This window comes from Rissa tridactyla, chromosome 3 (genome assembly GCF_028500815.1).
Source record: "Rissa tridactyla isolate bRisTri1 chromosome 3, bRisTri1.patW.cur.20221130, whole genome shotgun sequence".
In the NCBI taxonomy this organism is placed as follows: Eukaryota; Metazoa; Chordata; class Aves; order Charadriiformes; family Laridae; genus Rissa; species Rissa tridactyla.
In genome coordinates, this window is record NC_071468.1 from 63,047,324 (window position 1) to 63,068,472 (window position 21,149).

The window sequence follows — 21,149 nt, forward strand, 5'->3', positions numbered from 1 at the left end:
GGTTTGAGTGGGCCCAGAAAGGTTTGGAGTGGGCACTCACATGAAACTGTGAACCTAAAGCCTGCTAACTCCTGTCCTCCAGTGTGCTGCCCCGGGAAATTATCACGGATTAAAGTACGTTAGTCGACTGTCACGGTCTTGAGTAAACATGGAGGCATATAATTGGGGCAGGAGCTGACGTGTGGCCGCTACAGTCCCTTTTCATTAAATAGCCTATTTTTAAGCTCTCTGTGTGTTGGCAATCCCACAGGACAAGAAATAAGCAAAACTTATTGTGAAAAAGGAATTTAGATGAATCATAATACTTGAACATTAATTTCTGTTCTGATTTGCAATAGAAAGACAAAACAACTTGCAAAGCAAAACTTGGGAAAATCGTAATAGGGATTTTGTATTAAGACAATAGGAAAAGTTGACAATGTTGATAGGAGACCACGATTTTCATTTCAGCACACTTCCCAAACCAATTCCATATCCAACATTTAAAACTGAAGAGATCATTTCAATATGACATTTTCAGCGTAACAGGTTTCAGCAAAACCCTGCGTTTGGCTGGAGAATCTCAAAGTGAAAATTCATGGCTGAAACTCTTAAAGATATGCTTGGTATGCATGTCTTTTATCTGTAAATCTCAAAGTGCTTAAAGAAGTAGCTGCTGCTGTTCCCAACTGACCCATAAGGCACAATAAATGAAAGCCATTTCTCTGACAGAAAAATGTAACTAGCAGAGGTGTGGCACCTGGGAATTACCTACATAAGGCTGATTTTATTCCTCTCCTAAGGCAGCTGAGCTATATGTTTTACAAGCAGTTACTGCTGTGATCCACCGCAATAGGACAACTATCAAGTTAGCCTAGCTATGCCACAGAGAAGTCGCAGGGACCAAAGCAAGCAGTTTAAGTAAAATTATCCCATATGTAGAGCAGGGCTGTGCTGCACTACTCTAACTGCTTACACAGAATTTCATAAAAACCCTGTATGCAACATGCTTCATGCATGCCCACCACAGAGCTTGTGCTCCTGGCAGCCACTCGGGGAAGATGCAGACCCCCACAATGGTTACAAATGGCCAGAAGCCATCTCAGCTGGTAACTGTGTAGTGGGTCCACAGGACACCCTTGATTTCAGCTGTTTGCCTGAAGGGAGAGGGGTTGACTGAAGTCATCAAACTTCTACAGGGCATCTGTAAGAAATAACTGGGGATTAAACCTTGTTACGGTATAGACCCTACCCTGAAGAAACCATGTCCTTTATCAAAAATCAGGTGAAAATGAAACCCATGCTCAGTGACACGGACACTTCTGTGTTTTCCTAATTTTCTGTTTCCCTAATTTGTGTTTTCCTAATACAGTCTTGAATTGCTCACATAAATAACAATCCTGGATGCAGCCTTGTGTTTGCAAGTCTGCTGTTAAAACTTACCCTTGTGATAATTTTCTGGTTTTGCACATGTAGCCTGGCTAAAGAGAGGAAGAAAGTGCCTTTTAAGCCGAAGCGTTAGTCTCGTCAAGGCAGGTCTGCTTTACTGACAAGAGTGAGGGAGTGCTGTGCATGGGGCAGGCTTTGGAGGTCCGACAGCAAGCCAATCCTGGATGGCTCTTGCTAAAAGTCTTAACAAGACCCTGTGGAAATTTTCCTCCATGATCAACAGCCAGGTCTCAAACTTCTGCAGAGCTTTCCTGCACTGTGCAACGCAGCTAGAGGAAGGCTTTCCCAGATGCATGGCAGTAGGACCGAGCACCAACCACTCCTGGGTCACCACAACACCGCGGATGAGCCTCGGCATCCAGCCACCATGGGAGAGTCCCTCAGAAATGCTCGGTGTGTGGGAAACTACAAGATCTCAACTGGGTTCATTTTTTTAGGAGGGAGTTCTTATTTTGCAATGAAGTAAAGTCAGGTCCGGTTCAAAATGCATTTCCAGTATCCTTCTAATTAACGTAAAGGAATTGCACCTTGGATTACCCTGGGAACACTTTCGGTGTCTAAAGGTATTTTTCTACACGTGCTTACTATGGATGAAATATTAGTCATACTGAGAACGCTATTGCCTGGTGCCCAGGTGATGCAGGGTGCAGAGAGTGACCAGAAGGTACAATTTAGCCCAAGTAGGATTTGGCTGACTGATTTGCATCCCTCTATAGGCTGTGGTTATAACCATATCTGTGGTGCAATATTCCAGTTGCAAGGCAAGGTTCAGACCTCTCCAAAAGGAAATGGGAAATGGCAGATTGGCATTGTCAGAAAAAAAAGGACCTATGGTTGTAAATGGGTTAATAAAGATAATAATAATAATAGTTGTAAGATTTATGATGGCTCATGCACAAAATGTTTCTCAGTTGCTCAGGGTGACTTGTTACATGTAAGATAGCACACAAGAGAACAGGAAATAACCTTAGCAAAGCTTTTAAAAAAAATAATCTGGGGATTTCTTGTTTGTAAGTGGTGCAAATATTAGAGAACGAAAATGGGCTTGCCACAAAAGTCATGGACGTGCACCACAGCTGGTCAGCCCATGTCAATCCAGTCGTTCATATAGATCAGCTGACCAGGTCGGCAGACTAAAAGTGGATGAAAACGTGCTGCCAAACATTTGTTATCTTCTTCCACTGAGAAAACCATTTGTGTCATGACTGAAAAGGGCATCTTTTTATTTTTAGCTCTAATGCTGTAGAATTACTTGTTTTATCCATATCTTACTCTTTACTTGATTACTTCAAGTAGCAATGAAGATTCACTAGGAATATTTTCAGATGCAGAAAGTGCACTACAGTCTAACAGTTGATAACATTGATAGTGTATCTTCATTTTCAACAGATGATGCTGGTATTAACCACAGACAGTGAAAAGGAGAAAACATTTGCTTTCACCTAAATCCTGAGCTTGTATGCTGCAAAATACAAAGCACACTGTGGGTAAGTCATCACTTCAAATCACAAACTCCTTAACAAAAGTTTTCAATCATTTTTTCCTGTTTGCCATAGGAGTATCAGAATTACACGAAATACTTCATTTTGTCGCCTTTGAATATATCTACCTCTGTGCTGTTCCAGATATCACAAATTACCCTTGTATTGAATGTGACGATTGCTTGTAGTTTTAAGTTACTTAAGGCTGACAAAGATGGGCAAGATGCAGAAACACCCGCAATGACTGAATGCTATTCATCTTTCTTTCCCAGCGTGATAAATATGTGGTATCGTCTTGCAAATGCTAACGTTTGTGACAATATCCATTTGTCCACAGGTGAGTTATAACAAAAACTGATGACAAATCCTTCGGTCATAAATGTCTATCTGAAACATGCCTGAGTGTTCAAAAAACAGGGAAGAAAGAGGATTTTATTCTTCAGCAAACACTGGCTCTCAAATACCTGACAGTGCCTGGCTTCATGGTGGATTTCAGCTACAAAATTGCTTTAACTTGATTTGACTATTTTCTCTGGAAAAAAAAAAAAAAGGCTGAGTTTTTAGAAAGCTGTAGCTACTGAAGGATTGAAACTTGGCAAGAGACTGCATATAGACAGCTGAGTGAGGGCTCAGCGACAGTCTACTGCCACATGCATGAGTGTTTCTGAAGCTATCTTTTAAAAACTGTTTAATACCCAAATCCAAATTCATGTTCTTTTGGAGTTTATTGTGCCCATTTCTATCTCAGCTGTGGCAACAGAAAGAACACATGTAAACAGACCTGGACAGCTTGCAGGTTCCAGCATATTGCACTAAGGGTCAGTTTCAAATGATATTTGTTTTAAAAAATCATGAAAAAAGATACGATATATAGCAGTGTTATAGAACTGGTAAATGGCATTTTAAACATTATATTTAGGTTAACGATAACTGAATTTGTGGATAGTACAAATGTGGACTACAAGGGAAGATATATAATATTCTAAGGAAATGGTGGTTCCCTAAAATGTCCTTTACAAAAAACACTTGAGGCTTTCCCTAATTTCCACCCCAAAACAACAGCTGAGGTGTCTTCATAGTTGGCTTGTGCTTTAAGTGACATTCAGAGTCGAGAAGGTCAAATCTGTAAGAATGTCTCCTGCTCAAGCAGAGAGCTGTTGAACGCCCCTGAGGGACCTCTCACTGCAGCAGGGATATTGGGCCGTGTCCGTACCAAGGGGGAGACGCTGGCAGGACGCTTCAGCTAGCCAGAATTGCACACAGCCACACCACTGCTAATCTACCACCAGGCTAATGAGGTACCTCTGATTAGAGATAAGGCACAGCGTCACATTAACCTGTTCAAATTGCTTTCATGATAGAGCTACTACCTCTTCACGGCGCTGCAGCTCATATTGCTGTACATGTTCCAGTGTGGGCCTATGCACGCTCAGTGCCTCTTTGTGCACTCCCCTGTACAGTGTATAACTTCAACAGAAATTATTAATTTATTTTATTTAGTCCCCTTTTGGTTTATGAATATTAATTCAGCAAAATGCCATGAAGTTTGCAGTTCAGTACGGATGTCACATTTCACTGTGGAAGCTGCAATACGGTAGCATACCTTTGTGAGTAGATGAGGTCTGCACTTGGATGCAGACCCCTTTTGACAAAACCCACCATGGGGAGCAAAGGATACTTTGCATCCTCGGTGCTTAAACACGTTTCACAGAAACCAGCTTCAGTCTGTCAGGGGTGCAGCTGCTTCCAGATATACACATGCCTGAGTCCTACCAAAATACTAGCTTGTAGCGTGTGTTAGTTCAAAGGGAGAGTGCTACGAACGTGGCTACATCGCTACTGAGCTGAGAGACAGAAATGTCTGCCTGCGCTGGGCTGGGTGGCCTCTCGGGGCAGGGCGAGATGATGGTTGTCTCTGCACGGCACTCGCAGCGTGCTGCGGGCAGGCTCTGACAGGCCCCGGGCACTGCATGGACAGCCAGAGAGTGTTCGTAGGGCACGGTCAAATCGAAGCTCTGTTTTTGTTCTCCCGCTGAGGCTATACCCAGACCATACTTTATTTTTAATGGTAAACCTTGTAGTTTATTTTCCCCTGCAGCTATGTCCCAAAACGGGGGGGGGAGGGAGGGCAGTCACACGTTCTTTATTGTCTTAGCTGCGTAGCAGCTAGAGGAATTTTTTTTTAATTGTAAAAAAATAAGGTATCATTTTATTTTTAAATGGAGACCAAGAAAAGCAGCCTTCAACCTCCAGGTGGCAAGTTTCAGAAGCAACCACCTTCTAATGCAAATAGTTCGCTGGCTTGTCTCCTGTGTTCGCCTGCAGTAACGCAAATCCCTTAGGAGACAGAAAGGCGTAAACACAGCTGTGAGATGCTCCTGCTGGTGGGGAGTGGCAGGAAGGAAAGTGTTAAATGCCGAGGGTAAACAGCACCTGATTTGTTACCTAGTCATCAGGGCAGAGAGGATCCCACAGATAAACCCAGCCTTGCAGCTTCTCCCCAGCTCAACTGGTTATTGCTCAGTGGCAGCTCTTACTCATCTGAATCTAGGTGGAGCTCCCTCCCTCTCTCCATCCCTCCCTCTCTCCCTGCCGTCTCTCTCCTGATTAAAAAGCTTTTCTCAGACATCTGCACACGCGCTCCTAGGTACTGGCGCTCACTTTCCAGGAGCTTTGCAGAAGCACCCGTTGCCTGCTGTCGCTGAATCCGTGGCAGAGGCCGCCGTCCTCGTCCCACCAGCCTCCCCCTGCCCTACAAGATGGTGAAGTACGGCCTCGACTACACGCGGTGCAGATGGATCCTACCCCTGCTCCTGGGCATAGGCGTCATCTTCGGTATCATTGCGCTGGCGGGCAGGGGCTGGCTGGAGTCGCAGACCTTGCCCTATGTGCACCAAGCGTCGTTATGGGAGAGCTGCACCAGGCCTGGTCGGGGTGGGCCGTGGACCTGCGAGTCCCTCATGGGTTACGGTAAGTACCTGCAAGGATGGCTGGGAAACAGTCTCTGAAGCAGTGGGTCACATCTCTGAGCTCATCTGCCCCCAGCTCTCCTAACCATATCACCTAATATCTGGCATTTATACATGAAATTATGGGTAATAGGGAATGTCACTGAAATATATCAAGGTTTTTGACTAACAGGATGAAGAAGAAAAATACCCTCACCCCTGTTTTTTTGTGCAGGAAAACAACTGGTTGCTTTAAATGGTGAGCTGAATAGTACAAAAAACTACAAGTGGTAATGTACCAGTACAGAAATATTACAGCATTTAAGGTTTTCTTCCTCTTTTAGAAGAAGCTAGTAACCTCTTCTCACTAATTGCTGCCTTTCAACACTTAACATCTTCTGCTGATCAAATGTCCAAACTGCAAGTTGCGTCGGTAAGCCTGGCATTAGTGTGATAAGCCAGTCCTGAGTGCCAGCAAGAAATGTGGGGGCAAAAATGTAAGATGGTAGGAAGATATCCCCAGGGAGTGTCAGGCTGCAGAATGCTGCCCTGAAACTGCTCTGGTAGGTGGGTCGTGTGAAAGAGTCTCCTTGTGATTATGAAAGAAAGCTTTAAAAGATGAAAGGATTTCTTGTTTGTACTGAGTTTTGGTTAAGCATGCTATTAAAGGTGTTGACCCAGGTGCAACCTTCAGCTTGAAAAGATGTAAAGCACTGAGTCTGGGAGACTAGGCCAAGAGAAAGATCATTCTAGATGTGCCCTGTTTCTTTTTTTCTTTCTTTTTGTCCCCCCTCCCCCCCCCCGCCCCGCCCTGCCCTATATACCTGCTATTAGCCACAGTCTAAAACAAGTTATTGTGAGTGATGGGGTGTTCACCTGAGCCAGGAGGAAAATTCAAGCAATCTTACAATTCATGCTAATCCAAATCAAAAGGAAGAACATTTTCTCTAAGGCTCAGAATCTCAGCTGCTCTTGTTGAAAACGAGTGTAAAAACATTTGCAGAAGCAATCTCAGGGATCATTTATTATGGCTTTTAAAAAATTGTTCCTGAAAGCTTATCGTCTACAGTCAAACTCTACCTTCTATGCACAAAATTCAGCTGTAACGAGTTCATTGTAGCAGGCATAGGGCTGCAGGACAAGACTGGCTCCATTCAGCATCATGCCCAGTCCTGCTCTCGGAGCTCCTGCGGCAGCTGCATGGCTGGGCATAGATCAAGCCAGCAAATTGGCCTCTGGTACATGGCACTGGAGAGCAGGAGGGAGGCAATGATTCTTAGAGAAGGGCTTCTCAGTTCTGAGTTTCCGTGAAAAGTGAGCCCTCCTGATCTCCAGGTTAGGCCCTATCTGTGTCATGAATGTCAACTTTAACTGGTCAGAAAGTACTAAGAAGTTTTACCTTGCTTCTCTTGGTAATACCAGAGAAGTTTCACCTTACTTCCAGATCCTACACAGTTGTTTGTCATTTCACTTCCTTCCTTATCCTGCCTCACTCTCACGTGCTTAAATTCTGAAGTCGTATGCAGACAAAAATTCCCAGGTGGAAAGGAAATTATGCCTGGGACAATGAAGTCCTTTAGCCAATGGGAGAATATGTAAAGTCTGTATGTAAAAAATGTGTGCATAGGCCAAGTGACAGTGGATCACACTGCCAGGCTTCTGCCTCTGCAAGATTATGCCATTACAATGTAGATCTCAGCCATTGCAAGGATGGGTTACCCCTAACTGGGCTGTAGACCTGACCGTTAAGGATGCAAACTCATGTCGCTGTTCTGATCCTTCCCAGGCCCTTCCTTCAGACACCTTCTCTCCAGAGCTGGGACGTGTTCGGATCCAATCCTATCCTCTCGTTTTCCTATCAATCTGTCCTTGCTCAGCTGGTGTGGGGTTGGAATTTTTCTTCTGGGGCTCCTGCTTTTCCTCATGCAGGGTGCAGGTGCCTGATGATGGTCTTGGATTCCACCCAAAAGACCAGGCCATGATACAGCATCTCACTTGAGAGCATCCAGGTCTTGTGTTAAGCCTGATTCTACCTGCCTCAGTGCTGAAACATAGGATTTTAATAATTCTGGGATTACATTTGTCCACACTGCTCCAGAAAGGTCATAGAAAACAAGCATTTGACACCATGTTCTGTGGGATCTCTAACTTCATATTGTGCCAAGTTAAACGTGGTCCTGGATAAACAAAGTGTAATTACACGCCTTCCCGAGCACAGAGACAAAAGACGTGATGTAAACAGAAACGACAGAAGTGTTTTACATCTTTCCTGAGATGAACTCTCTCCTTCCCCCCTGTATTCCACAGTTCCCATCTCTTTTCCTCTGGGCTTTACTCTCAGCTTCCCTGCTTAATCTGCCCCTGGCTGGGTAGGTTCTGAAATTCGGTCTTCCTGTAGGGATGGTTTCACTGACATATGTGATACGCATGTGTACCCCAGCAGCTGCCAGCAAATATTCTCAACATGACTTGGACAGTATAACTGTGTTAATCCACTGCAGACATCTTCAAACTATCATAATTAGATATAATTGTAACGTTCTTGCAAGTTGTTCAACATGAAGTGCAAATTGAAATCGAATTCTCCACCTACAATGTTTGTAATTCCCCTTGAATCTCTGCTGTTTGGCTTAACATATGTATATACATAGATAGAAGACAAAAACCCAACATCATTGTGGTTGGTCATATTAGAAGGGAAGAAGGATGAATGTTTCATTGGTTGCATGAGTGGAGTTTGGAGTCTCCAAATAGTTGCTTAAACTGGCAGAATTAAAACCTCACAGAGAAGACAAGAAGCCTGTAGAATTTTTTTTTTTTTTTTTTTTTGTAAAGCCAGTAGAGTAACTCCACTGGTGCAGTTATCTTCTGTGAAAATATCTGCACACGCTTGGTCTTTTGTAAAGTTTATGAACTCTGTGGGAAGTGAGAACATGAAGAGCTTATACACTCTGTTATCTTATCCAAGAGTTCAGATCTTCTACTTTAATCATATGACACTCACCTAGACTTTATCAGAAGTCTTTTGCTTTTCAAGCATATTTAGCTCAAATAAATAGAATTTTCTAGGAAAAAAAAAAATCTCTGTTGCATTAGGACACTTACCAGAAATGCATGGAGTTTAGGACGAGGAACTGAGAGATGTAAACTGTAGCTCTGAAATGTTCTGGCACTTGGAACAAATAAAAGGTCTTAAGCTTATAACGTGCTTGGACGTTTACGAAGACAGAGACAAAGACTTTTTTGATAGATGATGAGCACAATATGGAATGTATCTGGCTGGGACATGGCTGAGCTTGCAAAGAAAACGAGGAGGTTAAATCCCTTCATGAAGCTGGCACGGCACTCCTTTGTTTTTCTTGATTTTTGGCTATATAACCTCTCTTGAACAAGGTGTGTCTTGCAGACCTGAGACTGTTTTTCAGTATGTAATTTATTCTACTGCATGCTTTGAAGATGTTTAAACATGTGTGGGTTTGGTTGGGGGAAAATAACTGATTTTATTTTATTAGTCCCAATGTGATGCACAATAGGATGAAAATCTTATGGCTAAGCTTGTCCCATCTGATGTTCCACCCAGCCCTGCAGCTCTTCCACATGCAGATGCTGCTATCAAAATAACTGCAAGCTTAAAGCTCTAAATTTAGGTTGAAGTGGTCAGCTCATTTTCATGGTGAAAACAGAGATTTTGGGGGGGTCGGGGGGGGAGAAATCAGCAAAAGGCATTTCCACATGACAAGTGGAATCCAGATCTTCAGTTATTTTTGCATCATAGTATTCAATTATAGCCTTTTCCTAGGTTTTGTGAAAATTCAGTGGCTGTGGAGATTAGTGGAGGGATGAATGATTTTGCCATCTGGAAGGGACACCTTCCTGCCTCTTTTCTAACAGGCAAATTTGCCTAAATCAGGCTCTTGGGTCTGGGGAATCTTTTGCCATGATGAAGCACCATTTATTATTCTGGAGGAATAAAAAATAGTAATCACTTGCTAAAAATCCCCAGCTAATGATACAACAGCAAGGTACCCGGTGTGGTCAGGAGCAGTCTCTGAGCAGCAAAGGACCTTTCTTGGCACTACACCAAGAAAGCCAGCTACACTGCTGGCCCCACAGCACTCCCTCTGGAACACTAACTTCTCCAGCAGACCAGTGACTCATCACACCTGGGGCACAGGACAGACCAGACACCAAGTTTCCCAGTTGCCACACTGCCTACGTAAAACTGTTTTGCCTTCCCCCATGTTCCCATCACGTCTGTCAGCCAGCACTTAATCCCAGGCGCGGGGAAGCCCTGAGCAGCGTGACAGGAGGATATTTCCAGAGGGATGGGCTGGGAGACAGCCCCTGTCAGCAGGGCCTGGGAGGAGAAGCAGGCTGTCTCGGCTGCTCTTTGGCATCCCAGGGTGTCTGCACGTAGAAATAGAAATGAAGCAAGCAAGTAACTGTGCTTTTGAAGCAGGGAGAAGCTCATGTCACGGGGCCTTTGTTGAAGACTTTCCCTGAAGTCAAGGTTCTGCACCTAAAGGCTTTCAGGATTTGGGAAAATTCAAGTAGATTTGGAAAAGTGTCCTTGCAGCTGGGAAAGGCAGACTGAGGAGGTTTCTGACCAGTCCAGGGAAGCCCATGGGAGAGCCCAGGATGGGGTCCAGCTCTATACCCTGTGCATTGCCTGGATTAGAGGGCAAACCTTGGCTCCTTTGACACAGGGTGAAATGAAAATGAAAGCTTGTTGCTGTTCCTGCTGTATCGTAGCATGAAACAGTTATATTTATATACGGTGATTGCCGGTGGTTTTAATGACAGCGTATTGAGGAGCACATAATTTTCTAAGTCATCAGCCTCCTAAAAGTGTAACGTTACCTGGGACCAACTAGTGAGAAGTGAGATTACAAGATTAGTTACTGAATAACATAGAATATTCAATCTTTATTCAACACTTAAAATGCTAGAAAATACAGGGTGTTAATTGTATAAGGTAATGAAAATATCACGACGACAGTATATTTAAGGAGCTATAAAGCAAGAAAGAAAGAACAAATTTGATTTTTTCCCCAGCTTGTAAGAGACACTCTGGTGTTACTAAAGAGGTGTAAGAGAAGGGAATCAAGCCCAGAGCACTTAATTACCATGGCAGTTTTCATTCCTCATCTGCAATTGCTAACATGCTGTCCCTTGTAATTTTAGGGTTTGTCCTTTTATATCTTTAGTGGCAGATTCATTTAATCAGACTCTTTTCTAAATAATGGTTATGCTCTTCAGCAATTAACTCCACAGAGAGCAATTGCAGATGGCATCCCACTGTTTATTATCCAACCTCCTTCTAATACTTACAGTTAAATTGGGTGGAAAAATAGCAATTGTGTGGAGGGTTCTCATCTCCCCATCAGGAGATATGATCTGCTGGTGTTGAGGACTTCGTGAAGATCCTCAACACTTTGCGTTGTCAGGACCTTAAGTCCTTGAGAGGATACCATTCAGCGCCCCCCCCCACCTCCCCCCCTGCCCCCAGGAGACATCTCTGCTGAAAATGCATGGAAGCTTGTGGCTAAACTCTCATTTCTCTTTACCTCATCTCTTCCTCTGGTTTATTGAGGTAATCTGATACAGCGGGGCTATAATAACTTCTCCATAGTCTGAATGGTGATAAGGGTTGCAAGGTAGATTTCGAATTCCACTGTAGGGTTAAACAGTCAGGTTACTCCAGGCAGGAAAAGAGTCAGGCAGGAAAAGAATCTAAACTCTCAAAACACTGTTTTTTCACATTTCCATGTCACTTCTCACTGTCGGCTTGCATTGTTCAGAGCAACCTTGAACACGTTGAGTCAGTGAGTATTGTAATGCCGTGTTTCTTCTTTGTCAAGCACCATTACGAAATCTCTCATCGGTCAAAAATTCCCTGGAACTCAAGGCAGTTTGTGGAGTGTTGATGTTAGCCTATGTCCCAGAGGTTTCTGGCTTCCTTCTACTGGCACTGAATAACACTTCAGATCACACACAGTCCTGCTGAAGCGCTAATCTACAATTGAATACATCTAATGTCACCTATTATGTTGAACATGCACACTGTGCCCTAATCAGGCCCTAAATGTGGGAAGTCTCTGTGCGGTTCACTAACTACCCCGTCAGCAATAAGTGGCAAGTGATGAAGACTTTCAGGATGCATTGTAAAAGCTGTTTCATTCACAAGAAGGGTAAATAGAGTTTATGATGTATTTTATGAGCGCAACATACCATTTCTGCTTATATGTTGGGGTTTTTCTTTTGCAAATGGTAAAATTTTGCTTCTGACAGAAAATTAGATCCAGATTCACAGCTGCTCTCTATCAGAGAGAAACTCCCTAGTGCAAAAAGCGACTTTCAGCAAGGTTTCAGAACAAAGTTTGCTCACAGCGTGAAAACTGCGGATCAAGAGTGAGAACAATACTTGGTGCATATGGAAATGAGATGTAAATTCCGTGTTCTTCAGTCTCAAATGGCCCTGGGAATATAAAACTTAAAAGAGCTTTTTGGAAAGGTTCCACTGCTGTTTCGATTAAAACTCCTAGTTCATAGCCTGCGTTATAATGGAAATTGATTCTGTTTAATTCATATTAAATATTTTAACCCATCTTTAACTCAGGGGTAGTTTGGGAGCAAGTACATCTTGGTACCCCGATTAACTGAGCTTATCTATTCTTACTGATTAATCAGTACCCTACCTGCTTTATTTGCCCAACCCTCCCAACCCCCATATACATTGGGTGCTGCACCTGGGGAGGAATAACCCCATGCACCAGTACAGGTTGGGGGCTGACCTGCTGGAGGGCAGCTCAGCTGAAAGAGACCTGGGAGTCCTGGTGGACAACAGGATGACCATGAGCCAGCAGTGTGCCCTTGTGGCCAAAAAGGCCAATGGCATCCTGGGGTGCATCAGGAAGAGTGTGGCCAGCAGGTCGAGAGAGGTCATCCTCCCCCTCTACTCTGCCTTGGTGAGGCCGCACCTGGAGTACTGTGTCCAGTTCTGGGCTCCCCGGTTCAAGAGGGACAGGGAACTGCTGGAGAAGGTGCAGCAGAGAGATACCAAGATGATTAGGGGATTGGAACACCTCTCTTATGAAGAAAGACTGAGGGATTTGGGTCTCTTCAGTCTGGAAAAAAGACGTCTGAGGGGGGATCTTATCAACATTTATAAATACTTAAAGGGTGGCTGTCAGGAGGATGGGGCCAGGCTCTTTTCAGTGGTGCCCAGCGACAGGACAAGAGGTAACAGGCACAAACTTGAGCATAGGAAGTTCAATCTGAACATGAGGAGGGACTTCTTTCCTTTGAGGGTGGCAGAGCACTGGAACAGGCTGCCCAGAGAGGTGGTGGAGTCTCCAACTCTGGAGACATTCAAAACCTACCTGGACGCGTTCCTGTGCAACCTGCTCTAGGGGACCCTGCTGTGGCAGGGGGGTTGGACTAGATGATCTCCAGAGGTCCCTTCCAACCCTATGATTCTATATGCAAGTGTAAGTAATCCTGATTTAATTTAAAATAAATAGGAAAAAATAGAAGGAAAAAATGTTGCAGAATTAAAGAGTATGAGACTGAGCTTGAATCCCAAAATGTTCTCAAAGTATGAAACTGCTTCTGAGGTAATGTGAGATAGGGGTACTCCCCGACTCTCTCGTGAACAAACCTTTAATTTTGAGGCACTGCGTGCACATTATTTTTAATAACTGACTTACTCCCTCGGTGCTCCCTTTGATGATGGCTCTACGCCCTCTGCCACTTTTGCCTCCCTAGCGCTAAGTAAGCATCAGGGAGCAGCCCTCATTAATACAAGATTTGCAGAAGCCAGCTTCTAAGTCAAGCTTGTACATGCCTGGGCTTATGATGAGATGAATTTGAACCACTCCCTCAAGATGTAACTGCTCCTCCCTTCAACTTCAAGTCAGAATGGCTTCTAAGTTGAATTACTTACCTCAGTAAGAGGAGAGGTTTGCAGAATTACATAAAGGCTCGGATGCAGGCTTTGCCTGTATACATTTGTGAGTGAAGTCAGTGGTTTTTGCTTTTTAATAGGTTTTTGCTTTAAAGTGATTAAAGTCTACTTTAACTGAGCTATCAATTTAGCAGTAAGCTATGGTCAAGACACTGCTTTCTGTTAATATATACTGTGTTTTACTGATAGACAGGCTATGCATAAAGGGTCTTTTCCTGACTGTTGTTATTTAAAATCATTGTGGAGTAATTGTCCTAAAGTCCTAATCCTTTCTCATCTGTATGGGACCCACTTCTAATCACCAAGAAACTTTTGCAATGAAATTATCTTAGTGTGAACCTAAATAGGTCGTTCCCTGCTTCTACGGTTGTCTCTTAAGTAGAGGCAAGCTAAAAGCTGGTTCCTGCTCACATAAAAACGGCTTGCATGTTCTGAGATAGTGCTCTGTTATTAAATGAGGAATCCGTATTAACTGCCAATGAATTATAAAGAAGTAATGCTTGGGGAAAAAGAACGGAGTTACCAAAAAGAATGCCAAACAGAAGGACCGAAAATTTTGTATTCTGCTCTAAATGACATAAAATCACACAAAAAAAAACCTAAACAAAAACATCCAGTATTGACTGCCCATGGGGAAAGATATTCAGAGAATGCAGTTTAAAGAATGATCCAGATGCAATATAGAAGCTCAGAGAATAATACACATCCGATCATGCCTTTAATATTTTTTTCCTCATTTCATTCTATTCATAAATTATCCATGATGAACATGTGATTTTCTTCATTTGTATAGCTTCCTTTGAAAGTATTTTCAGTCAATAGCTTTCAGTCCACAACATAGAGTTTATTTGTAAGAAGCTGCTCCTAATAGCGACTGATTTATCTTGGCTGTATACAAACTCATGCACACTGCTATTTCAATGCGAGCTCATGTGATCAGCAAACACTTGCGGAGGTTTCAGTGTTCACTTGTTTTCAAAAAGAGCACATAAATTTCCCGTAGCTGGCATGTTAAGAGTCGTGATTTCCAGAAGACACTGCCCAGTGTCCAGCATTGCACTGTCCAGTGTTGCACAGATAACACGGGGAATCCAGAGTCCTGGATAACAGTGGCTTGCCTATACATTAACAGCTCGCAACCCTTCAGCTGGTAAATTGTGATGTGGATTAATGAGTTTGATGGGCCATCTTAAGATTCAAGCTAAGGAGAAAACACGTTCTGCTGAAGACACGCTCACTTTCACATGGAAACTGTCTTGAGGAGAACAAACCAAAATGAAATGGATAAAACCCTGCCAAAGCAGTTCCTTTTCTAAGTGAAGCATTTGCTCTACAGAGTTCGCCACACCCTGATGAAGAACGTCAGGTTGAGAAACCCAAGTGAGTTCAGCTTTGTTTCCAAAATAATGCTCTTTCCCTTTAATCAGAGAGACGTAGAACAGGTTGAGCTCTGCAAACTCAGCCTTGAAACATTCTCATTACGTACAACACAGAGATGAATCACCGCCACGGCAGATTTTACTTCTTGTAAGAATTGCTTTGCAAGACTGGAGCTAGAACTGCAGGGGGTGTGTGTGTTTCTTTCGCCCAGTGGTGTGAAGGATAACAGAGCAAAATATTAGTCTGTTAACATTTTCTTTGCCCCCCTCCCTGTTTCTTTTGAATTGAAACTATCCTTCCTAAAATTGCTGCACTATTCACTGCAGTGGCTGATGTGTTAAAACAGTCAGTCAGCAAGAACCTGTAGATAATTATTGGTGTCTCTGGCGGGCAATAAACATTTGTTTTTCTTTCCAGTGCTAGTTGTGCATTTAGCTTCCAGCCAGGAGGAAAATTTGGAGAAGTATGTTCTTATTGATTAGACCAGGAGAAGTACTTCTGAACTCCCTGGGGTTGCTTTCAGAAAACGTCACCCAAAGAGAGAGACTCATTAGTTCCTGTGGTTTGGGGGTACCAGATCAAGAAAAACCTGAGAATGGCATTGTGAATATTTTCCCATGTTTTGAACCACATACAGCAGAAACAGAGAAATTTGTATTTGTCGTGAGGGAAGCAGACTTCACATGCTATTTTCAGGGCACGACAGCTCTTTTTGAAGGCACCGTTTGGAGCACGGAGCACAGCAGGCTAAGGAAAGACTAGATCTGGTGGTTCAAAGTTTTGGCTCAACTTACTGCTGAGCAAGGAAGTTTACTTCCTTATGTGTGAAGCACAGACAGTGTTTACACTTTTGCAAACTGGAAAACGCATGAGGGAGTAAAACCAGGAAGGCAGGAAACTGGAGACACTCTTAGCCCTGGATCTCTGATGAAGTCTACCAGCTTCCCTGTGGCTGCAGTCAGCAATAGGATATTCAGAACTTGTGTAGATGGTGCAATACAAGAGGTAGTGATGCTACCTCTAAACTGAGTTAGTTTTAATAGCAGAATAATAAAGCTGCGTTGTTATTGTATACTGTCTCAGCTAATGACCTTGCTCATACGCTACAGGGAGCTCTGTACTGACATGGGTGGGCTCTTTCTGGTCTCTAAATTAGCTCAGGGGTGTTCTCACACAGCAGGGAGTTTTAGAAGGTGGGCACTTATTTTCATTTTCCAGTCATCACATATGACTGCGTTCACCTGCGGGTAGTCTGGACTCTTGTGAGAGTCCATTGCTGATTGACTTAGAAGAGACTGTAAATAGAAGCACTTTCCTTCCTGTGCTTGAGATATGCATCAAAACGTGGGTTCCTTTTGCCTGTTTGGGGTAGCAGGGTCTTGTTTTAAGACAAAATTGCTCAGAAAATTGCCAGCTAGAAGGCATTTTCAAGAGCAGACTGTGTGTAGCTTCCTACAAACCCTTTCATAGTGTTCATTGGTGTTCTTTCAGCTGATAAAGGAGCTGGAAAAGGGAGAAATAGGACTGGCATGCAAGTGTTACAGGATCCTGCGGCTATTCAAGGACACTCTTGCATAAACACACATTTCTTTTCTAACAGGCACGTTTTAACTCTTAAACAGCCAAAACATCACTGACATTTTTGGGGGCTGAGAAAACAGATCTCACAAATTGCCGAATATTTTCACAGACTCAGCTTGATGTCGTGTAACCTGCTGCTCCCTCTGTTTCTATTTTTGATTTGACGCCAGGTGGACTAGATCCTTCCAGCTTTCAACTGTCCTCTCTCTAGAGTCTAGTGTACTTTGAGTTGGTGTTGCACCTGTGATGATTCTTTGGCCTGGCGTTCACATTTTTAAGGGAAAGCTTTGCAGTTAGAACAATTTATTTATGCTTTTACTTTATGTTAAAGCAAAAAACAACCCATGACATTGGAAGAGAAGAAAATATTTGGGACCACATTAGCCCCTCGCTTGTCAGTGTTTTCTGACCAATTTAATTCTTCCAAGTCTAGCATTTTAAAGGAATTGTAAGTCTTAGTTCTATTGGTAGAGACCCTAAGCTACTCTAGTGCTCCTGGCTAGCACAAGGGAAAATAAACATCTCAGATACAGAAACAGTTGCAATTATTCCTACACAAAGCTTTTGCTACCTTTTAGCCTAGAAAGGTAAGATGCTTGCACATTGTGGTCTTAGAGTACTGACAACTGCTACTTTTTGTAAAGGACAGATGAAGTCAGGGTACTGTTCCTCAAAAAACTCCCGTAGTGACTCTACCATGCAATCCTATTGCTTTACTTGGACCCGTGTATTGGTTTTCTTCAAATGTTAGTTCTTTTTCTCTTTTGCGGAAGTGAGAGCCACGAAATTGGCTGTTAGGTGATTAAGCAATGCCTCCTAAAGATGTAAGCATCCTGCAACAAGCATGTCTGTTCTTGCCATATAGCCAGTGCCTGGCAGGCTGGGCGTGCACCCCATCTGCTTTCATACAGTCAGAGCATTTGTAACACTACTTCAGGAAAAACACCTGGGTGATCCCGGTGGAGGAGGGAGACGATGGCAAGGTGCCACCATATATGGCTGTGGCCACCAGGCACCTCCCCTTGAGTCTCCAGCTCAGGTGATGCTCCCACCTTAGGGGACACTGCTCTGCCATCAGCTGCTCGTGGGAAGCGAGGCTGAGCTTTGGCAGATGGTCTGCTGCCCACAGCAGAGGTGGTGGCAGCAGGTGAGATGAAACCCTCAGTTCTCATGGTACCTCGGCACTTCCTGGGTGGGCAGCTGCGCTCTGAGACTGCTCTGGGGAAGGACACCCCTTTGCCCAGGAGTTTTGCACCTATCACAAACAGTTGTGCACATAACAAAAAACATCACCTCTAGATGTCCTTCTCATTTCACCCTCCTGCCCAAAGTTATAGGTCTTGTATCCAAGAGCAGTGAGGTCACTGCTGCTGAGCAACTTCTCTTATGGCCAGGTGCCCCTCTTTTTGCTCTGTTAGAGGGGTGGCAGAGAGGTTGGGAGCAGGAGTATCCTCAACAGGGTAAATTGAGCCGTGGCAGTATGAGAAATTCCTCTTCCTGGAATTTTCTTCTCTTCCTTCCCTTTGATACTCTGCCTGAGGTGCTGCCCTCCCACCTGCACCTCCACAGGGGCAGGGATCACAAAGGGAGGGTGGGGTGGTGAAAAGCAAACAAAAAGGGAAATTGGTTTGGATGGGCTGATAGGAGGAAAAGTAGAGCTGGAAAATCCCGATCCATTTTTCTAGTCTTATAGCAGAGGTGGCGTGGGGCCTAGGGGAAAAGAGTTTGAGCACCAAGGTGTCACTCACCAGGGACAGGATGGTGGCTTTCATGCCTACCTGACACTGGCCAGGGGGAAGGTGGGACACTTTGCGTTCTACTACTTGCTTGCTCAGAGCAAACAAATCAAAAATCTTAACTTAGTCAGTTCCAGAGGGAACTTTTACTGAGCAGTGTGCACTACGTTTAAGTTGAGTTATAATTATTGTCAGGGTTGTTTGGGCTGTGATAATTTTTCGGCCCTGCTGCTTTATATATTTGGTTAGAAGCTGACACCTTACAAACGCATAGTGTAGGCGAGGGGGTGAAGTCTGTAGATGCCCAGCAGACTTTAACTGCCTAGTCCATCTACATACACAATTTAAGAGTTGTCAGTGGGCTTTTTACATTCATAAGAGGAGACACTTTGATCTCTTTGAGCAGTAGTTGCCCCTCAAGACTTAAAATATTGAATAAATATTACCTTTTTTCAGTTGTTATGCCAACGCAATATGCTTAGATCTGACATGTTACAACATAAAAGTTATATAATTTGAAAATGAAAGTATTAATATCCTGAACAAGCTTTTAAAAACGAAGTGGTTCGCACTTTGGATCAAAAGCAGAGTTCTAATTTCCCTACAAAACAGATTCCAAATCTTTAGCTCCATTTAGGACGCAGAGCTAAACAAAGGCTGAAAAGGCAGAAACCACTGAATTTTGACATTTATGGACTACTGCCATACTTTAAAATTTGCATCCCGGAGTGGTAGTGCTTGTATAAACACTTTTTTTTAAAGGAAGAATTTAATTAGTTTCAGGAACAATCTAATTCTCTTTGTCCATGCAAAATGCTGCTGGTTTTATGACATCTGCTGAGGCAACGACATTTCTTATTGAAGGAGAGTGTCCATTCTTACATCTTTATAGTAATTTTTATCTATCATCTCAGTTATTAACTGCTAAATTTAAAGAGGAAGCTTGCATGCAAGGCCCATTGCGTTTTCTATGAGAGGTCAAAGCCAGTGTTTTTATGGATTCTGCACTTAGTGAATGATTTCTTGTGGAAGTAAAATGTTCACCTACGGAAGGAGAGAGCTGATCTTCTTTTCACATTTATTTAAAATCAGCCTTTCATTACAAACCAGAGAAAAATACCGCAAGGCATTATTTTGTTCCTTTCTAATGTATGTTCCTTCTGATTTCAGCTTGGGGAAGAGCAGCGGCTGCCACATACCTGGTCGGCTTTATACTTCTAGTCATCTGCTTTGCTCTGGCCATCATAGCATTTGCCATTGACACGCTTCGGTTCAACTTCATACGCGGGATCGGAGGCTTGCTTTTTGTCGCTGGTAAGGCAGTATGTGAAGTCAAGTTTAGATTGCGCAGATATATCCATACTAAAACCGGTATTTCCCTCAGCTGATTCCATACCCAGGTCTTTGCCTGTGTGCACTTGAAGTCTCAGTAAAAAGTAATATAAAGTCTGTCATGGCAGTGGATCGATTTTCAAATCCTCCAAAATATGGGTGGGTTTAGTTACAGGTATTATGGAGGCAGGCAACGTGATGTGTATTAGCTTAAGTATTTTTTGTTTTCTCCTGTTTCTTCAGCTGTGTTCTCCATCATGGGCCTGGTCATTTATCCAGTAAAGTTCTCGAGTGAAATTGAAATGACAGGAATCAATATGTTCAGCTGGGCCTACGGCTTTGGCTGGACCACTGCCATTATGGAAATATGCTTGGGATTCTTCTTCTGCTGCCTTCCTAACTACGAAGATCAGATCTTGGGTAATGTGAAGCCCACATATTTTTACTCTTCCCCGTAAGCACCAGGAAAAATGTCTTCATACTCCAGAGATATCTGACGGACCAGCTACGTTTTCCAGAATATCATCATCAGATGTCAGTAGAAAAGGCTGGAAACTTTTCAAATGCGTGTAGAAAAATGGTACTGGCATTCTGCAATAAAGTTATCATCTACTCTATTTTGGACCTTCATATCTGATGTGGGTTCATTAGATAAAGTCTAAACATTAAAAAACCTTGTATTTCCTCATTCATTCCCATAAGTATGGTGTATGTGGATTCCATTGCATCTTAAATGCACTTATATTTTTAATTAAATTCAGAAAAGCTTTTTAAACTGCCGGTAAACAAAACAACATATATCATCTTCCTGAAGGAAAGCAGCTCGCAAAAATCCCATTTTGTATGTATCATCTTACTTTACCCTGAAGAGTTTGCATGTTTTTCAAGAAGCCAAATGCCCTTATCCACTGACTGCCAAAGCAGCAAATTAATCAGCCAACACTTCATAGCTCTGCTTCCATTTTTCATTCATTCACTTAAGCTGTAGGGGCAGGGTAAGAAAAAGACAAGAGAAAGCCCCCTACCAAAGCCAGCATCTTGTCTATTACCCATCCGTGTGGAATTTAAGTATATTGAATATTTGTAAGAGTAAGCAAAGATCATCAGTAAACCCATAAATGCTGGGTTGGGACATGCTGTTGTTGGGGCCAGCACAGGGTGGGCAAAGGCAGAGGGGATTTCAAGCCACCCCTGCAACTACAGACCTGGTTCGAAGTGGCTCCTGGTGTGTCTTTCTTCATGGGTATCTGCCTCTTTTATCTGCTGTATCAAAATCTATGGCTTTAAAAAGCTCTGT

At 43.2% G+C, this 21,149-nt stretch overlaps 1 protein-coding gene across 1 annotated transcript; it reads left to right on the forward strand.

Moving 5' to 3' along the window:
• Positions 1-5,668: 5,668 nt before the first annotated feature.
• On the forward strand, positions 5,669-20,310 carry LOC128907554 (p53 apoptosis effector related to PMP-22-like). Its single transcript, XM_054196534.1, has 3 exons — positions 5,669-5,879; positions 19,691-19,834; positions 20,096-20,310. The coding sequence occupies exons 1-3, from the start codon at positions 5,669-5,671 to the stop codon at positions 20,308-20,310; spliced, it is 570 nt and encodes a 189-aa protein (XP_054052509.1).
• Positions 20,311-21,149: the final 839 nt, after the last annotated feature.